This window comes from Nomascus leucogenys, chromosome 6, assembly GCF_006542625.1.
Source record: "Nomascus leucogenys isolate Asia chromosome 6, Asia_NLE_v1, whole genome shotgun sequence".
In the NCBI taxonomy this organism is placed as follows: domain Eukaryota; kingdom Metazoa; phylum Chordata; class Mammalia; order Primates; family Hylobatidae; genus Nomascus; species Nomascus leucogenys.
Window position 1 is genome coordinate 59,046,216 of NC_044386.1, and position 20,928 is coordinate 59,067,143.

Consider the following 20,928-nt stretch of genomic DNA (forward strand, 5'->3'; position numbering starts at 1 on the left):
GGCAAAAATATCTCTTCCTTAAATTATATGCTTAAAATGTAGCTAGAGGAGCAAGAGACATCTACAAGGGAGCAGAATGATGACCATGCCGCCTTCATTAATCGGGACAGAACAAGTGGAAACAATAAGTGTATAAAGTGATTTCATACCTGGCCAGCACACCCCTTCAAAGTCTTCCCCTTCCTGATTCTTCACAAAGAAGCCCTGATCTTTGGCCTTCACATACACTGAGTAGTCAGGATCAATCTTGATGTGGGGGTCACTGATGACCACAAGCTGTCAGGACATGAAGGTTTGGAGGTCTCATCAGTTTTATGTAAGACAAATGTTCATGTACATGTTTTCACCATAGTTTGGGGGTTCAATTTTTACAAACAACTACAACTAGTATTGAAATATTTCAGACACAAAAACAAAAATAAATATTTCAGATACCAGTAAAACCCTATAACCTTTCATGTGCTTATGAGAATTTCGACTGATACCAAAACTGGGCCAATGCTGGCCAGGCGCAGCGGCTCACACCTGCAATCCCAACACATTGGGAGGTCAAGATGGGAGGACTGCTTAAGGCCAGGAGTTTGAGACCAGCCTGGGCAACACAGTGGGACCCTGTCTCCACAAAAAAATTTTAAAAATTAGCTGGGCCTGGTGGTGTCCACCTGTGGTCCCAGCTACTCAGGAGGCTGAGGCAGGAGGATTGTTTGAGCTGGGGAGGTCGCGGCTACAGTGAGCCATGATCATGATACTGCAATCCAGCTTGGGTGACAGAACAAGACCCCATCTCTAAAAAAGAAAAAAACAAAAACAAAAAAACCAGGCCAATGCTCTTTTATAATTACTGCTGCCTAACCAATAGATGTTCTTTAAATAGCATTAAGTGTCTATCTGTCCATGATGCCGAGTGCTGCATACTATACATAGAGAAGAAGTAGGCAGGGTACCTGCTCCCTAGACATTTAGACGCTCAGATAACATTGATACAAGCAAACATTAAAGAAACTAAGAGAATAACATGTTAAAAAGAAACGAAGTCCCCAAGCCCAGTGGTGCAGGCATATTAGGAAGGAGATTTGAGAAAAGTTGTAAGCCACAGCGTCGTGCCTCTAGCATCTATCTCTCCATGACTTTACAATACCATCACTTCCACCAGTCTAGGGCCTCAATAACACTTTATTTGGCCAGAACACCATCTAATCCTCCTTCCTCATCTCTATTCTAATCAGTCCTGAATATTAAATAATATCTTCATTGCTCAAACATTTTCTTAAATTTTTTTGTTTGTTTGCTTTTTGAGACAGTCTTGCTCTGTTGCCCAGGCTGGAGTGCAGTGGTATGATCTCAGCTCACTGCAACCTCTGCCTCCTGGGTTCAAGCAATTCTCCTGCCTCAGCCTCCCAAGTAGCTGGGATTACAGGTGCCCGCCACTACGCTGGGCTAATTTTTTTATTTTTTAATTTTTAGTAGAGATAGGGTTTCATCACGTTGGCCAGGCTGATCTCAAACTCCTGACCTCAGGTGATCCGCTCACCTCGACCTCCCAAAGTGCTGGGATTACAGGTGTGAGCCACTGCACCCAGCCTAAATTTTTAAATTGTGGTAAAATACACATAACATAAAATTTACCATCTTAACCATTTTCAAGTGTGCAGTTTAGTACTGTTAAGTATATACATTCACAATGTTGTGTAGTCAATCTCCAGAACCCTCTCATGTTGCAAAACTAAACCTTTATACTCATTAAATGATGATTTCTCATTCCCTCCTCCTAGCTCCAGCAACTACCATTCTATAATACTTTCTGTCTCTATGAATCTGACTACTCCAATTACTTCCAATTAGTGGAATCACAGGGTATTTGTCTTTTTGCAACTGGCTTATTTCACTTAGCATTTATCCTCAAGGTTCATCCATGCTATAGTATCTATTAGAATTTCCTTCCTTTTAAAGGCTGAATAATATTCTGTTGTATGTATATACCACATTTTGTTCACATATTCATCTGTCAACGGAGTTGCAACCCAAGCAGCTTGGGTTGCTTTGACCTTTTGACTACTGTGACTAATGCTGCTATAAACATGGGTGTATAAATATCTGTTCAGGTTCCTGCTTCCAATTCCTTTGGGTATATATCCACAAGTGGAATTGCTGGATCATACAGTAATTCCATTTTTAAATTTTTGAGGAACTATCATATTGTTTTCCATAACAGCTGTACCATTTTGCATTCCTACCAACGGTGCACAAGGATTCCAATTTCTCTACATCCTTGCCAACACTTGTTATTTTGTTTTTTTTAAATAGTAGTCATCTTAACTATGTAAAATGGGATTTCACTGTGGTCTTGGTTTGCATTTCCCTAATGATAGTGGTGTTGAGCATCTTTTCTTGTGCTTGTTGGCTATTTGTGTATCTTCTTTGGAGAGATGTCTATTCAAGTTCTTTGCCCACTTTTTAACTGTTTTTTTTTTTTGTTGTTGTTGTTGTTGTTGTTGTTGCTGAGTTGCAGCAGTTTGTTATATATTCTGCATATTAACCCCCTATTCAAAAACTTGTAATGTTCCCAAATGCATACAAAGCAGTTTACAAAAAGGTCCCAGCCTTTCTGGTCAGATCCTCCACTATTAGAACCCTCACATGCCTGGCTGTCAAACTTGCCTGTGCACTGCTTTCCGAACACCCCTAATGCTCCTTCCTTTGGCTGCACTGCCCTCTTCCCTCTCCCTGCATACCCATTAGTTAGGGACATCCTTCAGGGTTCATCTAAAATGCACTTCTAGGCCAGACATGGTGGCTCATGCCTGTAACCCCAGCACTTTGGGAACCTGAGGCGGATGGATCACCTGAGGTCAGGAGTTCAAGACCAGCCTGGCCAACATGGTAAAACCCTGTCTCTACTAAAAATACGAAAATTAGCTGGCCATGGTGGCACATGCCTGTAATTCTAGCTACTCAGGAGGCTGAGGCAGGAGAATTGCATGAACCCAGGAGGTGGAGGATGCAGCGAGCCGAGATCTCACCATAGCACTCCAGCCTGGGTAAGAGTGAGACTCTGTCCCGAAAAAAAAAATTAAATAAATAAAATAAAATGCACCTCTGGAACAAAGCCCTGCTTAAGTCTTGAGGATACAATCTTCTCTTTCTTGGCCTGTCCTCTACCCTGACCTTTCTTTGGCCCTTATGTTACTTCCCTGTATTGTGATTGGATACTTGCCTTTTCTTCACTCACTGTAAGACCACAAGAAGCTCATCTCTGTATACCCTTCAGCACTAGCATAGCATCTTGAAGGTTCAAGGCCTCAGTAAATAACTACTTATTAAGGACAGATCTGGAGTCAGACAGACCAGGGTTCAGATTCTTGCCTTGCTATTTACTCACTGTGTGCCTTTGTGTAAATTTTGAAACCAGTCTAAGTCTCAGCTTCTTCATCTAAAATATGCGGTAACAAGACCTATCTTATAGTTTTGTCATCACTGGATGGAATAATGTGTTTTATCATATTGTCTAGCCCATACTAGCTTGATATATGGTAGCTATTAATTGGGAAATCAGGAGTTAACTGGATGGGCTCTGGCCATCTGTGAAAAGCCTGGTGAGGAGGTTGAAAAGTCAACTTTACTTTCAAGGAGAAGGACTTTATTCATTCACATGATACACATAGGGTTTTGCCCCCCTTCTCCTCTCTCCATTTTCTTCTCTCCATCTTTTCATTATTGCTATTACCACCACCACCACCACTCTTGGAACTGGAAAGCAGCATTATATATGTTCCAGTGGCTTCTCTCCCTCCGCATTTTCTATTTCTGTTCTTTTCTTGGCCAGATTGACAGGTAGAGTCCACCAGGGAAGCATGCAGGAAAAACAGTGTAATAAAGAATTTGATACTATATTTGATATTTGACTGTTAAGGGTTTTCATGCCCTGCTACTCCCCCCTTACCCTTCTGCCCGTATCTGGACAAGCTGACAAAGAAACCTCTAGTGCTCGCTCCTTTGGTGCCAGCAGGGGGTTCAAACTATCTAAGCCTCAGCCTGCGTGCAAGAGCCCTTGCCCTGTCCCTACCTGCTAACCACCATAAAAGCTGAGCCAATCTCCTTTCTCAGTTCTCTCAAGCCATTTTCAAACCAGCTTGGGAGCTACCCCTGCTCTCCCCAGAAAGCCTCATTATATGAGTAATAAACTTTTTAATATACCCTTGGTGCATGTGTGGTGTCACCAATTGAGACATGGAAACCAAATTTTGAGTGGTGGCATCATATTACTACAGGGTGGCCACAACAAATGGAACTGAAAATGCTAGACCCCTTCTTCATTATGGGGACCTACATAACTAAGCCAGGAATGGATGGGGTCATCGCCTTTTCACCATTCATTTTCTCTCTTATCACAGTGACAATCATATTTGAATCTACTATTTTCACAGCCATTTTTTATCAGATGTTTCTCCACCACCGAAGTGCCAAGGCAAGTTTAAGACATTTTTTAAAACTCTGTAATTAAAAGGTTCAGTAATGTTGGCTTATTTTACCTTACGCTTTTTGCTCCTGAGCAGCTCTTGCATCTTCTTGGGGTTTGGGAATCTGTTTTTGTCCCAGGTGAAGTACCTCTTGCCCTCAGTGTGCTCTATGTCCAGCCACATGGCATCATAAGGAATGTCATGCTCATCAAACCCTGCATCCACTGCTTTTACATCCTGCTCATCTTCATAGTTCCAGCGGCACTGGTGGTATCCCAAAGAGAAAAGAGGGGGCATGGCTTGTGTGCCTAAAAGAGGGATATAATAACTGAGTCAACTGCCACCGCAATGACCATTATTCATTTGATAAACATTTCCTGAATGTCTACAGAGTATTCAGCACTGAGCTCAGGCTTAGAATATCAAGAAGAAAGTATAGTCCTTGCCTTTAAGGAAGTGACAACCTGGCTAATGAGGCAGGAGGGTAAATAAAGTGCTCTGCCCTGAGGTATAACTGCCAGGTTAACGTATCAGTCTAGTGCTACCAGAACACAGAGAGGTTAATAAATTCTGCCTGCGGTGAAGTATAGGGTCTTGAAAGGCTTCACAGAGGAGACAAAACCTGGTTTGGACCTTGTAGACTAAGTAGGAATATACCAGACAGGAAGAATAGATACAGCATTCCAGGCACAGGGAATAGAAAGAACACAGAGGCAGAGAAGTACACGACAGGCTTACAGAAAAATAAATATTCCAGGGTATCACAGTCTGAGAGAGACCAGTAGAAGATGAAACTGAATAGGGTCAGATTGTCAAGGGCCCTGTAATTGAGGTTAGGAATTCTGAATCTTGTCTTATGAGAAGCCATCAAAAGTCTGGCAAGATGTAATCTTAGCAGAACTATATTTTAGAAAAATTAAGTCAGGGTGCAGCATTGTGACTCACTTGAAGGTAAAGAGACTGAAGTTGGGAAGAAGTTTCAGTAAATTATTATCAAAATGTTTACTGATAACGTGAAGGACTTCTGATCAACCACTTGCATGTATCTGCTTTCCCTCCTAAAGTCACACTAAAATCTGAGTAATGAAAAGAAAAAAGGAAGAAGCCACAAAAACAAAGAGAATGGGAGTGGAGTAATTTCAACAAAAATTTGGCAGGTGGCAGGCAGGAGCAGGGTAGTGACTGTTGGGCAAAGCCGGGGAAGCTTTCCCCAGAGTGCTATTGAGGAGACTATTGACAGAAGAGCTCACCCTGCTCCCAAACACCAGTAGACACGCCCACTCTCAAAACTAGAGTGGAAGCCTCATCTAGGCACACAGAGCCTCACCATGAAATATGAATGGAGTTGGGTGTGGTGGCTCACGCCTGTAATCCCAGCACTTTGGGAGGCCAGGGCGGGTGGATCACTTGAAGTCAGGGGTTCGAGACCAGCCTGGCCAACATGGTGAAACGCTATCTCTACTAAAAATACAAAAATTATCCAGGTGTGGTGGCGGGCACCGGTAGTCCCAGCTACTCGGGTGGCTGAGGCAGAAGAATCACTTGAACCCAGGAGGCAGAGGGTGCAGTGAGCCAAGATTGCACCACTGCACTCCAGCCTGGGCAATAGAGTGAGACTCTGTCTCAAAACTCACATTTGAGCAAAGTCTCCAAAATCAGAGACAGTGACTCAAATAAGGAAACAAAATAAAAGGATCTCCAAAAAAACAGGGACAATGCAAGGAACCAAAGTAAATATCAAAACATGGTCATTAGTATCTCTAGAGAGATGAAAAAAGGTATTGTACCCTTAAACAAGACTAGGATAGCATAAAACAAGTGGAGGTTGAGTATCCCTAATTTGAAAATCCAAAATCTGAAATATTCTAAAATCTGAAACTGTTTGTTTTTTTTTTAAAGATGGAGTCTAGCTCTGTCGTCCAGGCTGGAGTGCAGTGGCGCAATCTCGGATCACTGCAACCTCCGCCTCTGGGTTCAAGCAATTCTCCTGCCTCAGCCTCCCAAGTAGCTGGGACTACAGGTGCATGCCACCATGCTCAGCTAATTTTTGTACTTTTAGTAGAGACGGGGTTTCACCACGTTGACCAGGCTGGTCTCAAACTCCTGATCTTAGGTGATCGGCCATCTTGGCCCCCCAAAGTGCTGGGATTACAGTCATGAGCCACCACACCTGGCCCCTAAAATCTGAAACTTTTTGAACACCAACATGACACTCAAAGGAAATGCTCATTGGAGCATTTTGGGTTTTGGACTTTCAGATTGGGATGCTCAACCATTAAGTTTAATGAAAATATTCAAAAATTCAAAATAATCCCAAATCTAAAACACTCTAGAGTCCCAAGCATGGAATACTCAACCTGTATACAATTTATAAAACAATAAATGTCATTTAATGAGGTGTGCTATTTTGAATTCCTCATCAAGTTTTAGAAGTGGAGTAAATATACTTAGAAGATTTCAGTGCTTTGGAAGGCTGAGGCAGGAGGATTGCTTGAGACCAGGAGTTCAAGACTAACCTGGGCAACATAGCAAGACCCCATCTCAACAAAAAAATTAAAACAAATAAATAAAAAGAATTAGCTGGGCATATGGCACATGCCCACAGTCCCAGCTACTCACGAGGCTAAAGCAGAAGGATCGCTTGAGCCCAGGAGAGGCTGCAGTGAGCCATGGTCATGCCACTGCACTCTAGCCTGGGCAACAAAGTGAGACCCTGTCTCTTAAAAACAAAAAATACCAGAAAACTTAGAGGCTTATCAGACTCGAAATTATACAGAGCAGCATTGATCATGGGTCTGTCCGAATGAAAACAGGTTAAATAAATTATGTTACCAGCAAATTTGTTACTTGAAAAAAAAATAGGATGTACACATTTTAGGGTTAATAAATGTTTTGCCATTGCTTTGCACAAAATGAAAACAAAAACCAAGGAATGATCAGAGGATAAGAAAGAGCTCCTAGAATGCAGAAACATGACAGCATAAACGGAAGGCCTAGAAGATAAAATTGAGAAAATTGCTCAAAAACTAGGCAAAAAAGGAAAAGGAGATTATAAAATCCGTAGAATAGAAAGAAAAAAAGGAAGGGAAAAATTAATCTAAGGAATAATACAAAACAGTTTCTCAGAACTGAAGGACACAATTCTCAGGATTGAAGGGGTCCATATCTAACATCCAGAACAATAATTATTTTAAAAGACCTAGGACCAGGCACGGTGGCTCACACCTGTAATCCCAGTAAAGCACTTTGGGAAGCTAAGGTGGGAGGATCCCTTGAGCCTAGGGTTTTAAGACCAGCCTGGGTAACCTAGGGAAACCCTGCCTATACAAAAAATGAAAAAATTAGTTGGGCATGGTGGCACATGCCTGTAAGTCCCATCTACTCAGGATTCTGAGGTGTGATGATCACTTGAGCCCAGGAGTTTGAGGCTGCAGTGAACCATGATCACACCACTGCACTCCAACCTGGGCACAGAGCAAAACCCTGACTCAAACAAACAAAAGATCTTCATCAAGGGATTTTATTACAAAATTTCAGAATACTGGAAATTTGGAATGTTAGTGATAAAGAGAAGGTATTTCAGAGAGAAAAGATAAATCATATACAGAGGAACAAAGGAATATAATTAAGAATGGTTTTGGAGCAAGAAGGTAGAAGACAATAAAAGAAATGCCTTCAAATTCTGAGAGAAAGAATATTCAGTCTTGCCAGGCAAATTAGCAGTCAAGGGTAAAGGTAGGAAAAAAGATGGTTTCATACCTGCAAGGAAGCAAAAAGAGTACCTCCAATGCAAACATTCTTAGGAAACTACCAGAAGATGCTACAAACAAATAAATACAACAAGGGAATAAACCAGAAAAGAGAAAAACAGGGAACTGAAAAAAGGAGGGATACAACACCAGCAAACAGCAAAGGTAAGTTCTGAGATGAAAGCTGTGCAGGGAACCTAGAAAGCAATGGTCCAGATGGGAGGAGGAAGATGAAGAGCTCTAGTAGAGAAGAAAGTCTCCAGGGAAAGTAGACTGGATAAAGTACCAGACACCCTTGAGCATGTGAAAAATGTAAACATTGAATATTGATTTAACCAAAAATTGTGATGTAACTAGATTGGGTGGGAGACGGAGGAGGGTATGGTATATGATTGAGCTAAACCCTCAGCAGGAGTCAACAAATAATCTTTACTGTCTTTGAACATGGAGGGAGATCCAGTATTTTTGAAGTGCTTTATCATAAACCAGCATTCTCACTAATAATAATGTTGAATGTAGCTGCAGGTGGGCTTTGATAGCACTTATTCCTGCATGGGTGCCCATATCCATAAATTGTCATTCCTCCTGTTGCAATTGGAATTGAACACCCTTGAACACGGGCTAGACTTAGCTTGCTTTTAACAATTGAATGCAGCAGAAACGATGCTGCAATACTTTTGCTTTTAACAGCTTTACAGAATTCACATACCATGCAATTCACCCATCTAAAATGCACAATTCAATGTGGGTTTTTATGGCATATTACATTATTGATTCTTAAAAATTGTGGCAAAATATGTATAGCAAAATTTGCCATTTTAACCATTTCCAAGTGTCCAATGGCATTAATTACATTCACCATGTAGTACAACCATTACCATTATTTCTAAAACCTTTACATCACCCCAAGCAGAAACTCTGTAATCATTAAGCAGTAACTCCCTATCACTCACACCTCTCAGCCCCCTCTAATCTCTGTCTTGACAAATTTGCTTATTGTAGCTACTTCATGTAATACTTGTCCTTTCATGTCTGTCTTATTTCATTTTCCATATTTTCAAGGTTCATCCATGTTGCAGCATGTATCAGAACTTCATTTCTTTTTATAGCTGAATAATATTCTGTTATATGTATATACCACATTTTGTTTATTTGTTCATCTTTGATGGGCACTTGGATTGTTTCTACCTTTTGGTTATCATGTGTGGGCGAAGGATTACCCAGGTGCCGAGGCAAGAGACTGAAGGCACAAACTGTAGCAGTATAATAAAGAAAATAGTTAGAATAAAGAATTGTTATAATATAAATTAGATATAGAGATGATCATGGACAATTATCAATCATTAGTATAAACATTATTAATCATTAGCTTTTAATATTACTCTTTGTTGCATTACTAATATAACCTTGAATAACCGGCAGGTATAGGGTCAGGTACTCAAGGGACATTGTGAGAAGTGACCTAGAAGGCAAGAGGTGAGCCCTCTGCCACGCCCACGTAAGGGCCACTTGAGGGCTCCTTGGTCAAGCGGTAATGCCAGGACCTGGGAAGGCCCCGTTACTTAGCAGACCGTGAAAGGGAGTCTCCTTTCCTTGGAGGAGTTAGGGAACACTCTGCTCCACCAGCTTCTTGTGGGAGGCTGGATATTATCCAGGCCTGCCCGCAGTCATCTGGAGGCCTAAACCCCTCCCTGTGGCGCTGTGCTCCAATGGTCATGTTCCTTGTCCACTTTCATATTCCTCCTGCACTCCTGGTTCCTCTTTGAAGTTCGTAGAATAGTGAAAGTCTTAAAGTCTTTGATCTTTCTTACAAGTGCATAGAAGAAAACGCTGACGTATGCTGCCTTCCCTCTCTGCTTCAGCTACCTAAAAGGGAAGGGCCCCCGTCCCATGATCACGTGACTTGCTTGACCTTATCAGTCACTTGGACGACTCACCTTCTTTACCCAGCCCCCCTTGTCTTGTATGCAATAAATATCAGCACGCCCAGCCATTCGGGGCTACTACCAGTCTCCGTGTCTTGGTGGTAGTGGTCCCCCGACCCCAGCTGTTTTCTCTTTATCTCTTTTTCTTGTGTCTTTATTTCTTACAATCTCTCGTCTCCACACACGGGGAGAACACCTGCTGAGTCCTGTAGGGCTGGACCCTACAATCGTGAATAATGCTACAGTGATCATTGGCATACATGTATCTGTTGAGTCCCTGCTTTCAATTCCCTTGTGCATATATCTAGGGGTAGAATTTCTGGGTGTATCAGTTAGGGTTCTTCAGAGAACACAGGGTTTTTCAGAGAAACAGAACTAATGGGATTTATATTGAATATGTTTATATATTTATAAATATGTATACATACACAGAGAGAGATACAAATACTGATTTATTTAAAGTAACTGGCTCATGTGATTGTAGGGGCTGGCAAGTCTGAGTTTTGCAGGAGATACTGGCATACTAGAGAACCAGGGAAGAGTTGATGTTGCAGCTTGAGCCTGAAGGCAAGCTGGAGACATTCTGTTTTCCCCAGGGACCTTAGTCTTTTTCTCCAAGGCCTTCAACTATTGGATGAGGCCCACTCTCATTATGGAGAGCAATCTGCTTTCCTCAAAGTCTACTGACTTAAATGTTAATCTCATTAAAAAATACTTTCACAGAGACATCTAGACTGGTGTTTGAATATCTGGGTACCACAATCTAGTCAAATTGATACATAAAATTAACCATCACACTGGGTCATATGGTAATTCTATGTTTAACTTTTTGAGGAAATGCCAAACTGTTTTCTGCAATGGCTGAACCATTTGACATTTCCACCAGCAATGTTCCAATTTCTCTACATCCTCATATACACTTATGTTTTTCCATTTTTTTGGATTTAGCCATCCTAGTGGGTGTGAAGTGATATCTTACTGTGGTTTTGATTTGCATTTTCCTAATGACTAATAACGCTGAGCATATTTTCATGTGCTTGTTGTTCATTTATTTATCTTCTTTGGAGAACTATCTCTTTAAATCCTTTGCTCATTTTAGAATTGGGTTGTTTATCTTTTTGTTGTTGTTTTTTTTAAGAATTTGGTAAAGATTTATTTATTTATTTTCCATTTCTAGTCTTAAAGTATGGCTCCTTTTTTTTTTAAAGGATATGGCAAATATTTATTTTTCTTCTATTTCCAGTCTTTTAAAGTAGACACAGATATGCTTAGGATAAAGCTGATTTTAACAGCACAAAATAGTTGAGCACAAAGGATAGGATTAAATTCAGCAATCCAGAGTGATAAAGAGCAAAAGATACTGAGTAGGTGCCTTTGACAGACACATTATCCAAGTTGATTACCTAATAGTTGGAGGTTGAAGTCCTTATGCTGCAAAAGTGAGAACAATCTGGTGTATGAAGTGTATGGTGGGATTTGTAGCTGTAACTTGTTTTCTATTTATTAAGAACAATTAGCATAGTTAAGTGTAGTCTTTAGTAGACAACCTGCATCCATTTAAACATAATATTTTCCACAGTAGTGTAAGTAAGGCCACAATATTTATTTTGGGCAAACCCTTTAATGTAGTGATTTTAACATCACTGTCATTCATTCTTTTGGAATATAAAGTATTTTAATGGAATTAAGGTTACAGATAATTTTTAAAATACTATACCATGACTAATATATTAAAACTATACTTACATACTTATACTAATATCTAAAGAAAATTCACTGCCAAATTGTTACGGTAGATATTAATCAGTCTGACACCCTTATTAACTGATTCTATAGGTATAAGTACAGGTCAGTATGATTTTAGTAGATTCTATTCTTTCATTTTACTAAATTAGGAAAGCAGTATTTACAGAATAAATAAAAACAAGTGAAACAGCCACCCAAGAACCGTAACAGCTCCTGAGTTAGCTGTGTCACAAGCTCAGATAGAAATCCCCAATATACACAAAGCTGGATTCAAATTATTCATCAAAAGGTGCTGGTAGAAGTTGTCAGATGCCTTCCAATATAGATCCCCAATCCCATGGCCACCAGATGAGACAGCAGCAAAACCCTTTAGAAATTCTGCTGAGAAAATGCCCCCTTTCCTCATCAGGCTTTAAATTCCATGCTGGGTAGCTGTGTGCTTCAGGTGCTTTAAAGAGGAACTCCTTCAGGGAATATTTTCTGGCCAACTTGACGAATCTCATATCCAATCTGAGTTTTTCTTCAAGATGCTTTCAACTTCTTCTTTTCTCAGTATCTTCCTCAGACTGAGAGCTATTTTTCTCCAATGTCTGTGAAAGAGGTAGGCTGTCACAGAACTTTTGGAGCTACTCTGTCCAAATTCATTTTAAGCATCCAGCTATATTTTTTCCATGTCACTATTATATTAAATTTTTTTTTTTTTTTGAGATAGGGTCTCGCTCTGTTGCCTAGGTGGGAGAGCAGTAGTATGAACATTGCTCACTGCAGCCTTTCTTTGGGAAGCAAGGCAGAGGATTACTTGAATTCAAGGAAGCACTTTGGAGGCTTCCCAAAGCACTGGGATTACAGGCATGAGCCACTGTGTCCAGTCCATGTCACCATTATAAACAGAAACTGATGCTGGAGCACTGTTCCCCTTCCTATCATTGCTAAAGTGCAATTCTATCCAGGAGCCCTGCAAGCTCTTTCCCTGCAGCCTGGGGCCCCTGCTCTGTGATATGGTGCCAGAAGGTGGCTGTGGCAGTCTGGGTCACTGTTTGGTTGTGGTCTAGGGGCTGCATGCGCCCTCAGTGGCAGACGAGCGTGAGGGATATGGGCCCAGTGCAGGCAAGCATGAGGGGTATGGGCCCAGCGCTCAGCCTGTCTTTTTGTTGTTCAGTTGTACAAAGTTCTTCATGTATTCTAGATAAGAGACCCATATCAGATACACAATCTGCAAACATTTTCTCCCATTCTGTAGGTTGCTTTTTCACTTTCTTATGTTCTTTGATGCACCAAAGTTTTTAATGTTAGTGAATTCTAACACGTATTTGTTGTCATTGTTGCTCACGATTTTGTTGTCATATCTAAGAATCCATTGCCAAATCCAAGTTCATGAAGATTTACCCGTTTTCTTCTGAGAGTTTTCTGGTTTTAGCTCTTATACAGTTGAACCATTTTGAGTCAGTTTTTTGTATATGATATACATATAACATATTTTTGAATATAGGATTCCAACCTCATTCTTTTGCAAGTAGATATCCAACTGTCTCACACCATATGCTCAACAGACTATTTCTTCTTCATCAAATGGTCATGAACCTTTATTGAAATTATAATGGTGACATAGACAAAGCACTGTGGCTTGTGCCTGTAATCCCAGTGTTTTGGGTGGCCATAAGTGTATGGATTTATTTCTAGATTCTCAATTCTATTTCACTGGTCTATATGTCTATCCTTATTCCAGGAGCATGTTCGCATGTTCTTTTTTTTTCAGACGGAGTCTTGCATTGTCACCGAGGCTGGAGTGCAGTGGCATGATCTTGGTTTACTGCAACCTCCACCTCACCTTGTGGGTTCAATTGATTCTCCTGCCTCAGCCTCCCGAGTAGCTGGGATTACAGGTGCCCACCACCATGCCTGGCCAATTTTTGTATTTTTAGTAGAGACAGGTTTTCGCCATGTTGGTCAGGCTGGTCTCAAACTCCTGACCTCAAGTGATCCACCCACCTCAGCCTCCCAAAGTGCTGGGATTACAGGCATGGGCCACTGTGCCTAGGCAGTGGCACGTTCTTTTGATTGCCATAGCTTTGAAGTAAGTTTGAAATTGAGAAGTTGTATTTGATTTTCACTCTGCTTAAGACATACCCAAGACTGGACAATCTACAAAAGAAAGAAGTTTAATTGGACTTACAGTTCTACATGTCTGAGGAAGCCTCACGATTGTGGCCGAAGGCAAGGAGGAGGATGTCACATCTTATGTGAATGGCGGCAGGCAAAGAGAGTGCTTGTGCAGGGAAACTCCCCTTTTTATAACCATCAGATCTCATGAGACTCATTCACTATCTTGAGAACAGTACAGGAAAGATCCGCCCCCATGATTCAATTACCTCCCACCGGGTCTCTCCCACAACATGGGAATTCATGATGAGATTTGGGTGGGGAAACAGCCAAATCATATCAGAAGTATAAATTTTTCAACTTTGTTTCTCTTTTTAAAGACTGTTTTGGCTATTCAGGTCCCTGTGCAATTCTATGGAAGATCAGCTTTTCCATTTCTGCAAAAGAAGCCACTGGAATTTTGATAGGGATTGCAGTGAATCTGTGAATCACTTTCTGTATTACTGCCATCTTAACATTGCCTTCCAACCTATGAACATGGGATGTCTTTCCATTTATTTAGGCATTCTTTAATTTCTCTCAGGAATGTTTTATAGTTTTCAGTGTACAAGTCTTTCACCTCCTTTGTTAAGTGTATTCCTAGGTATTTTATTCTTTTGGATGTTATTGTAAATGGAACTGTTTTCTTAATTGTTTTTGGATTGTTCATTGAGGGTATATAGAAACAGAACTAATTTTTTTCGTTATTGATTGATATGGTTTGGATTTGGGTTCCCACCCAAATATCATGTTGAACTGTAATCCCCAATGTTGGACGAGGGGCCTGGTGGGAGGTGACTGGATCATGGGGGTGGATTTCTCCCTTGCTGTTCTTGTGATAGTGATTTCTCACAAGATCTGGTTGTTTAAAAGTGTGTGGCACCTCCTCCCTCTCTTTATTCCTCCTGCTCCGACCAGGTAAGATGTGCCTGCTTCCTCTTTGCCTTCCATCATAATTGTTAAGCTTCCTGAGGCCTTCCCAGCCATGTTTCCCATACAGCCTGCAGAACCATGAGCCAATTAAACTTATTTTCGTTATCAATTGCCCAGTTTCATGTACTTCTTCATAGCAGTGCGAGAGTAGATTAATATATTGATCTTGTACCCTGAAACTTTGCTGAATTTACTACCTCTAGTAATTTTTTTGTGGATTCTTTGGGATTTTCTATATATAGGATCATATCATCTCCTATAATCTTATTTATTCTTTTCCAATTTTGATACCTTTTATTTATTTTTCTTGCCTAATTTCTCTGGCTAGAAATTCTAGTACAATGTTGAATAATAGTGATGAAAATGCAATGCCTTGTCTTGTTTCTGATCTTAGAGAAACGCTTGCATTCTTTTAAAATAAAACGCTCTAATGCTAAAGCCAGTTGCATATTTTAATGGAGAAGAAAACATAGAAAAGTTGAAGTTGGGATACTGGTCATCTGAGATAAAGGTACAGATAGCTCAGGGGCTAAAAGCTTCAAGGAAAGCAGATGGCAAGTATTAGGAATTAGACAGTAGAGCATTCTAGACCCAGTGCAATGTTTTACTGAACTGAATGGGATGAGGATGGGAACAGAAATGCTTGCTAATTAAAATGCTTGGGTAAGTTATAAACTCTACATAGTGTACAACAAATATTAAGTTACATTGATGACACATGGGACATTGGATATATAACAGAACAAGAAACTGGCACTTCTCCGTGCAAATACCTGTAAGGTATGAGTACTGTTTGAAGACATCAGAAGGTGTAGGTCCTGTCAGCAGAAAAACATCAATGATGCCACTCTCTGACATCCAGTGCACATGAGTGCGAGATCTGACCTTTTGTTTAGCAGCAACTGGGCCCATCTGGGTCAGTGTGTACTGGAAAAAGAATGGAATAAAAATTTGAGAAATTTCCCTCTAACCTGCAACATCTAGCCATATATAAGTAACAGTCTGATCCTTTAGTAGATACTACTGATATTCACTGATTACACTGTAAAGCTTTCGTTGGCAGAGAAGTGCCACTACAAAGATAAGAGCTATGACTCCACTGCGGTGGTTTTGTTTCTTCTTTAAGTATGACATGTAGCCATAATCCATAGCTCACCTCTACTGCAGGCTCTGTATTGATCTCCACCAGTGTTTCTGAGGCATTCAGCCAGAAAATACCTATAGTTCTGCCCAGTTTGTGGGCCAGGAGATAAGGTACTGAACCATAAATGCCCATTTTATCATATATTTGGTATCCATAGACATCCAGGTTATAAAGACGGTAAGCATCTCCATCACTGAAACACAAAGATTATCATCAATTACCATCACAAATGTATTATTAATATTAATAAATAGAATAGCTCTACTCTTCTCTGAAAACACTTAGGTCCCATGCATCTTTGAAGGCTCAACTCTTGCCACTTCCCTAAAGATTTCCTGACCCAACTTAGGTGAATGTGGTCCTCTTCCCTTGACTCCTTTGGCACCACTTCCTGTGACATTAGCACATACGATCACATCTTAGACATCTTTTCTAAATATCTCCTTTTTCTTTTTTCCAGACAGGGTCTCACTCTGTCACCCAGGCTGGAGTGCAGTGGCGCGATCTTGGCTCACTGCAACCTCTACTTTTCAGGTTCAGCAGTTCTCCCACCTCAGCCTCCCAAGTAGCGGGGAATACAGGTGCGTGCCACTACACCCAGTTAATTTTTGTATTTTTTGGTAGAGATGCAGTTTCACCATGTTGGCCAGGCTGGTCTCAACTCCTGACCTCAAGTGATCTACCCACCTCGGCCTCCCAAAGTGCTGGGATTACAGGTGTGAGCCACTGCGCCCAGCCTCAATATCCTTTGAGTGGAGGACTCTCTCCTATGAATACTCCACAATAGCAAGCACACAGCAAGTATCCACTGATGAATTTCGTGAGTACTTCTCTGCAGTTAAAAGAATTGTGTCCAGGCTGGGCGCTGGTGGCTCATGCCTGTAATCCCAGCATTTTGGGAGGCCGAAGCGGGAGGATCATGAGGTCAAGAGATCGAGACCATTCTGGCCAACACTGTGAAAGCTTGACGCTATTAAAAATACAAAAATTAGCTGGGCGTAGCGGCGCACACCTGTAGTTGCAGCTACTAGGGAGGCTGAGGCAGGAGAATTGCTTGAACCCGGGAGGCAGAGGTTGCAGTGAGCCGAGATCACACCACCGCACTCCAGCCTGGGCGACAGTGCGAGCCTCTGTCTCAAAAAAAAAAAAAAAATTGTGTCCAAAAGGCTTCCACAGTGCTTAGCAGGGGAAGATGGGGAACTGAATTGGGGGTGGGAGCACAGAGCTCAAGTCAGTGTGACAGCAGCACAGTTTCTGCTGGACTTGTCACTATGCCTACCTGAAAGTAAACAGCACCTGAACCTGGCAACCTTATCAGACTCTGTTTCTCTTTGGTTTTGTTTCCTCTTAGTCTGATGCCTCGGGCATCTATTTGTCAATAGTGTTAGCCTGACATGATATCCCTGAGGATACTAAAGGTGATATGAGATACCACATTTTTCCATTCTCTGGCTCACTCTCCCATTTTGGTAAAAGCCTTTTTCTGGGTCAGTGATTTTTCACAATATATTCTCCTAGGGCTCCACAAAAGGCCTTGAGAGGTAAAAGTGAAACCCGGGGATAAAGATCTTCCCTCTACTCTGATCACAGCAGCTCCATAATTTTACTTCCTTTGTATTTCTAGGTTTAGTATTATAGTTTTTACAGTTATCTAATTTTACCATAAAAAATAAATAAAACTGGAAAACCGGCCAGGAGCGGTGGCTCACTGCTGTAATACCAGCACTTTGGGATGCTGAGGTGGGCGAATCACAAGGTCAGGAGTTCGAGACCTGCCTGGCCAACATGGTGAAAGCCCGTCTCTACTAAAAATACAAAATAAATTAGCCAGGCGTGGTGACAGGCACCTGTAGTCTCAGCTACTCAGGAGGCTGAGGCAGGAGAATCTCTTGAACCCGGGAGGTGGAGCTTGCAGTGAGCCAAGATTGTGCCACTGCACTCCAGCCTGGGTGACAGAGCAAGACTCCATCTCAGAAAAAAAAAAAAAAAGGAAAACCACTGCTCTGAGTGATCATTCAAGGAGGGTTCTTAAAGATCCACAAGCAATATAAAGGAGGAAAAGGCCTGGCACATATTAGCACTGGCTCAGACAGCTCACAAATGTTTTCAGATCATCTCAATACAGAAACCAGAGCCTCCCATAAGAATTCTTGCTTTCACTTACCCAGTATTTTTAAGTTGGTGTGATTCCGCATGTTGTGGGATCCCATAAAGATGCTCAAATCCGTGCAAGGAGAAATCCAAACCAATAGAAGAAGGGCCTGTAGAGACCAGGATACTGAGTTTTGTTTCTGAAAAGAACACTCACTTAAGGAGATTCAGTTAATTCTGAGTGCAGAGAGATGACTAGACTAGAGGCTGAGAGACCTGGGCTCACCTAGATCAATCAGCAAATGCTGTGTACTGACCCTCTGTGAGATATTATATTCAGGTGTTGTGGGGATACAAAAATGTATAAGGCAAAGTTCTGGTCACGTATTAGTTCTGTTGCCTTAGCTGTGTGATGAAGCTCTCTGTGTCCTCTTCACAGTAAATCTCTTGTCTCTATATAAAACATGATTACAAAGTTTTAGATTTTTTCCTAATCGAAATTTTCTTTATCACATATTTCTTTGCTTTAGGAAGCAAAGGATATTGTGCACTTTCAGTCTACACTAGATGGAATGACTGATTGTCTTGTGCCTGATCATTCTTACTGCCAGCCTCGTCTGTGACTACCTACAGGGAATGCAAATTTCAAGGGCACTAGGAGGGCCATAACTGGTTCCTCAAAATACTCCTCCTCTGTGATTATATAAATTTCCTTTAACCAAAGACAAAGTCTTTAACAACTATTTTAGAGCTATGGGAAAATGCAAATGACTAGGAGGTATAACGTGGACTTTAATTTATGCTTAGGTTAAAGTATTTGACATCAAATGGTCCTTATTTGTAGGAGCTTGTGGAAAAGAGATGCTACAGAGAAGGTAAAAAAGATTATGACATGGCTGGGTATGGTGGCTCATGCCTGTAATCCCAGCACTTTGGGAGGCCGAGGCAGGTGCATCACTCGAGGCCAGGAGTTCAAGGGTGCAGTAAGCCATGATCACGCCACTGCACTCCAGCGGGGTGACAGAGTGAGAACCTGGCTTAAAAAAAAAAAAAAAAAAAAGATAAAAAGATGATGATGTTACAGAAAGGAGGGCCTGAGAACCCATGCCCCCACTTTTAATTTGGGGCATTCTGTCAGCCCTGATCATTATACTATGCTATAGATAATGATGGCTAGAATGGGAATTTTAAAGGTGTTAGAAAGAGTTTGTTATTCTACAGAGTAGGGAGGAGGAAAGAGGCAAGTGAGTATTTTTCTAACTGCATATGCCCCAAGTACTTGAAAGATACCTCCTAAAGAGACAAACTCGCCCCTCTATCCCAATTCCATCACTAAGCCTGGTGAGAAATGTGACAGATGTGCATGCGATACCCATGCGAATGATGGGGAGGCCTAGAAAAGGTTGAGAACCATTGGCTTGAAATGTTGCAACAGAGGGGCTCTAGAACTTGGGTTTCTCATCACTTCACTCTCATAAAAATTTAACGTGGAATTTGTAGCTGTCTTATCTAATGAACAGTGCAAGCAGTGTGCTGACCCAGGCCCCTGTATGAGACCATAAGCTCCGTGTGGCCTATATTTCTTTTACACTTCCTACAAAAGGCAAATAATTGCTATTTCTCTGTTGCAATGCATTACTGAAGGATAGCAAATCTGATCTGGGATCTCTGTTCTTCTGTTAAAGTCACCTGTTTTAGGTGACAGAGATCAAGGGGCTTTTAGATAGAATTATGTAGCCATTTTTGGAATGATCTGTTTTAATACTATACCAGTTTCAATTTTACCATTAGCTTTGATATCCACAAACTTTCCAAATTTCTCTTCCCACAGGCCCAGATCTTCTTGATTTTTCTGTTGGTACAAAAAAGGGAGCAGACTGAGTTTACAAATTGCAACAAATGTGTTTACCAGAATAGTTCATTTTATTTGGATTTTTTTTTAAAAGACTGAGAAAGTGAGTTCATCTTTTAGAAGACCAGTGTGTGACATCAGTACATTTAACAAATCAAATCTGTGTTCTATATACATGTCAATAATAATCTTTATGAGCCATAGCTGACATGAATATATATTTTTTATTGTGGTAAAATATACACAACATAAAATTTACCATTTTAACTATTTTCAAGTATAAAGTTCAGGTTCAGTGGCTTTAAGTACATTCACATTGCTGTGCAACTATTGAACTACTAAAAATACAAAAATTAGCCAGGTGTGGTGATGCGCACCTGTAGTCTCAGCTATTCAGGAGGCTGACGCAGAAGAATTGCTTGAACCTGGGAGGCAGAGGTTGCAGTGAGCCAATATCGTACCACTGCACTCCAGCCTGGGCAACAGAGCGAGACTCGTCTCAAAAAAAAAAAAAAAAATTGCCATGGTGGTTTGCTGCACCCATCAACCCATCATCTACATTAGGTATTACTCCTAATGCTACCTCTCCCCTAGCCCCCCACCCCCCAACAGACCCCAGTGTGTGATGTTCCCCTCCCTGTGTCCATGTGTTCTCATTGTTCAACTCCCACTTATGAGTGAGAACACGTGGTATTTGGTTTTCTGTTCCTGTGTTAGTTTGCTGAGAATGATGGTTTCTAGCTTCATCCATGTCCCTGCAAAGGACACGAACTCATCCTTTTTTATGGCTGCATAGTATTTCATGGTGTATATGTGCCACATTTTATTTATCCAGTCTATCACTGATAGGCATTTGAGTTGGTTCCAAGTCTTTGCTAATGTGAACAGTGCT

The 20,928-nt window shown here is 41.1% G+C and overlaps 1 protein-coding gene across 6 annotated transcripts in view; it reads right to left on the minus strand.

Annotated features, from left to right (window-relative positions):
* The window catches only part of GANC (glucosidase alpha, neutral C), an 82,609-nt gene that overhangs the window by 27,500 nt on the left and 34,181 nt on the right, over positions 1 to 20,928 (minus strand). For 5 of the 6 annotated variants that reach the window (XR_004030463.1, XR_004030464.1, XM_030814242.1 and 2 more), the window contains exons 8-13: positions 19,970 to 20,036; positions 18,258 to 18,354; positions 16,106 to 16,286; positions 15,723 to 15,876; positions 4,530 to 4,765; positions 150 to 276 (exon numbers count right to left, since the gene is read on the minus strand). Coding sequence is in view for 4 of the 6 variants with exons in the window: in XM_030814242.1 (XP_030670102.1) it covers positions 150 to 276; positions 4,530 to 4,765; positions 15,723 to 15,876; positions 16,106 to 16,286; positions 18,258 to 18,354; positions 19,970 to 20,036 (862 nt within the window). In the remaining 2 variants the exon portion in view is untranslated. Of the gene's footprint in view, positions 1 to 149; positions 277 to 4,529; positions 4,766 to 11,715; positions 12,468 to 15,722; positions 15,877 to 16,105; positions 16,287 to 18,257; positions 18,355 to 19,969; positions 20,037 to 20,928 lie in introns of those variants that run through there. The other variant, XM_012507246.2, reaches the window with a different exon arrangement.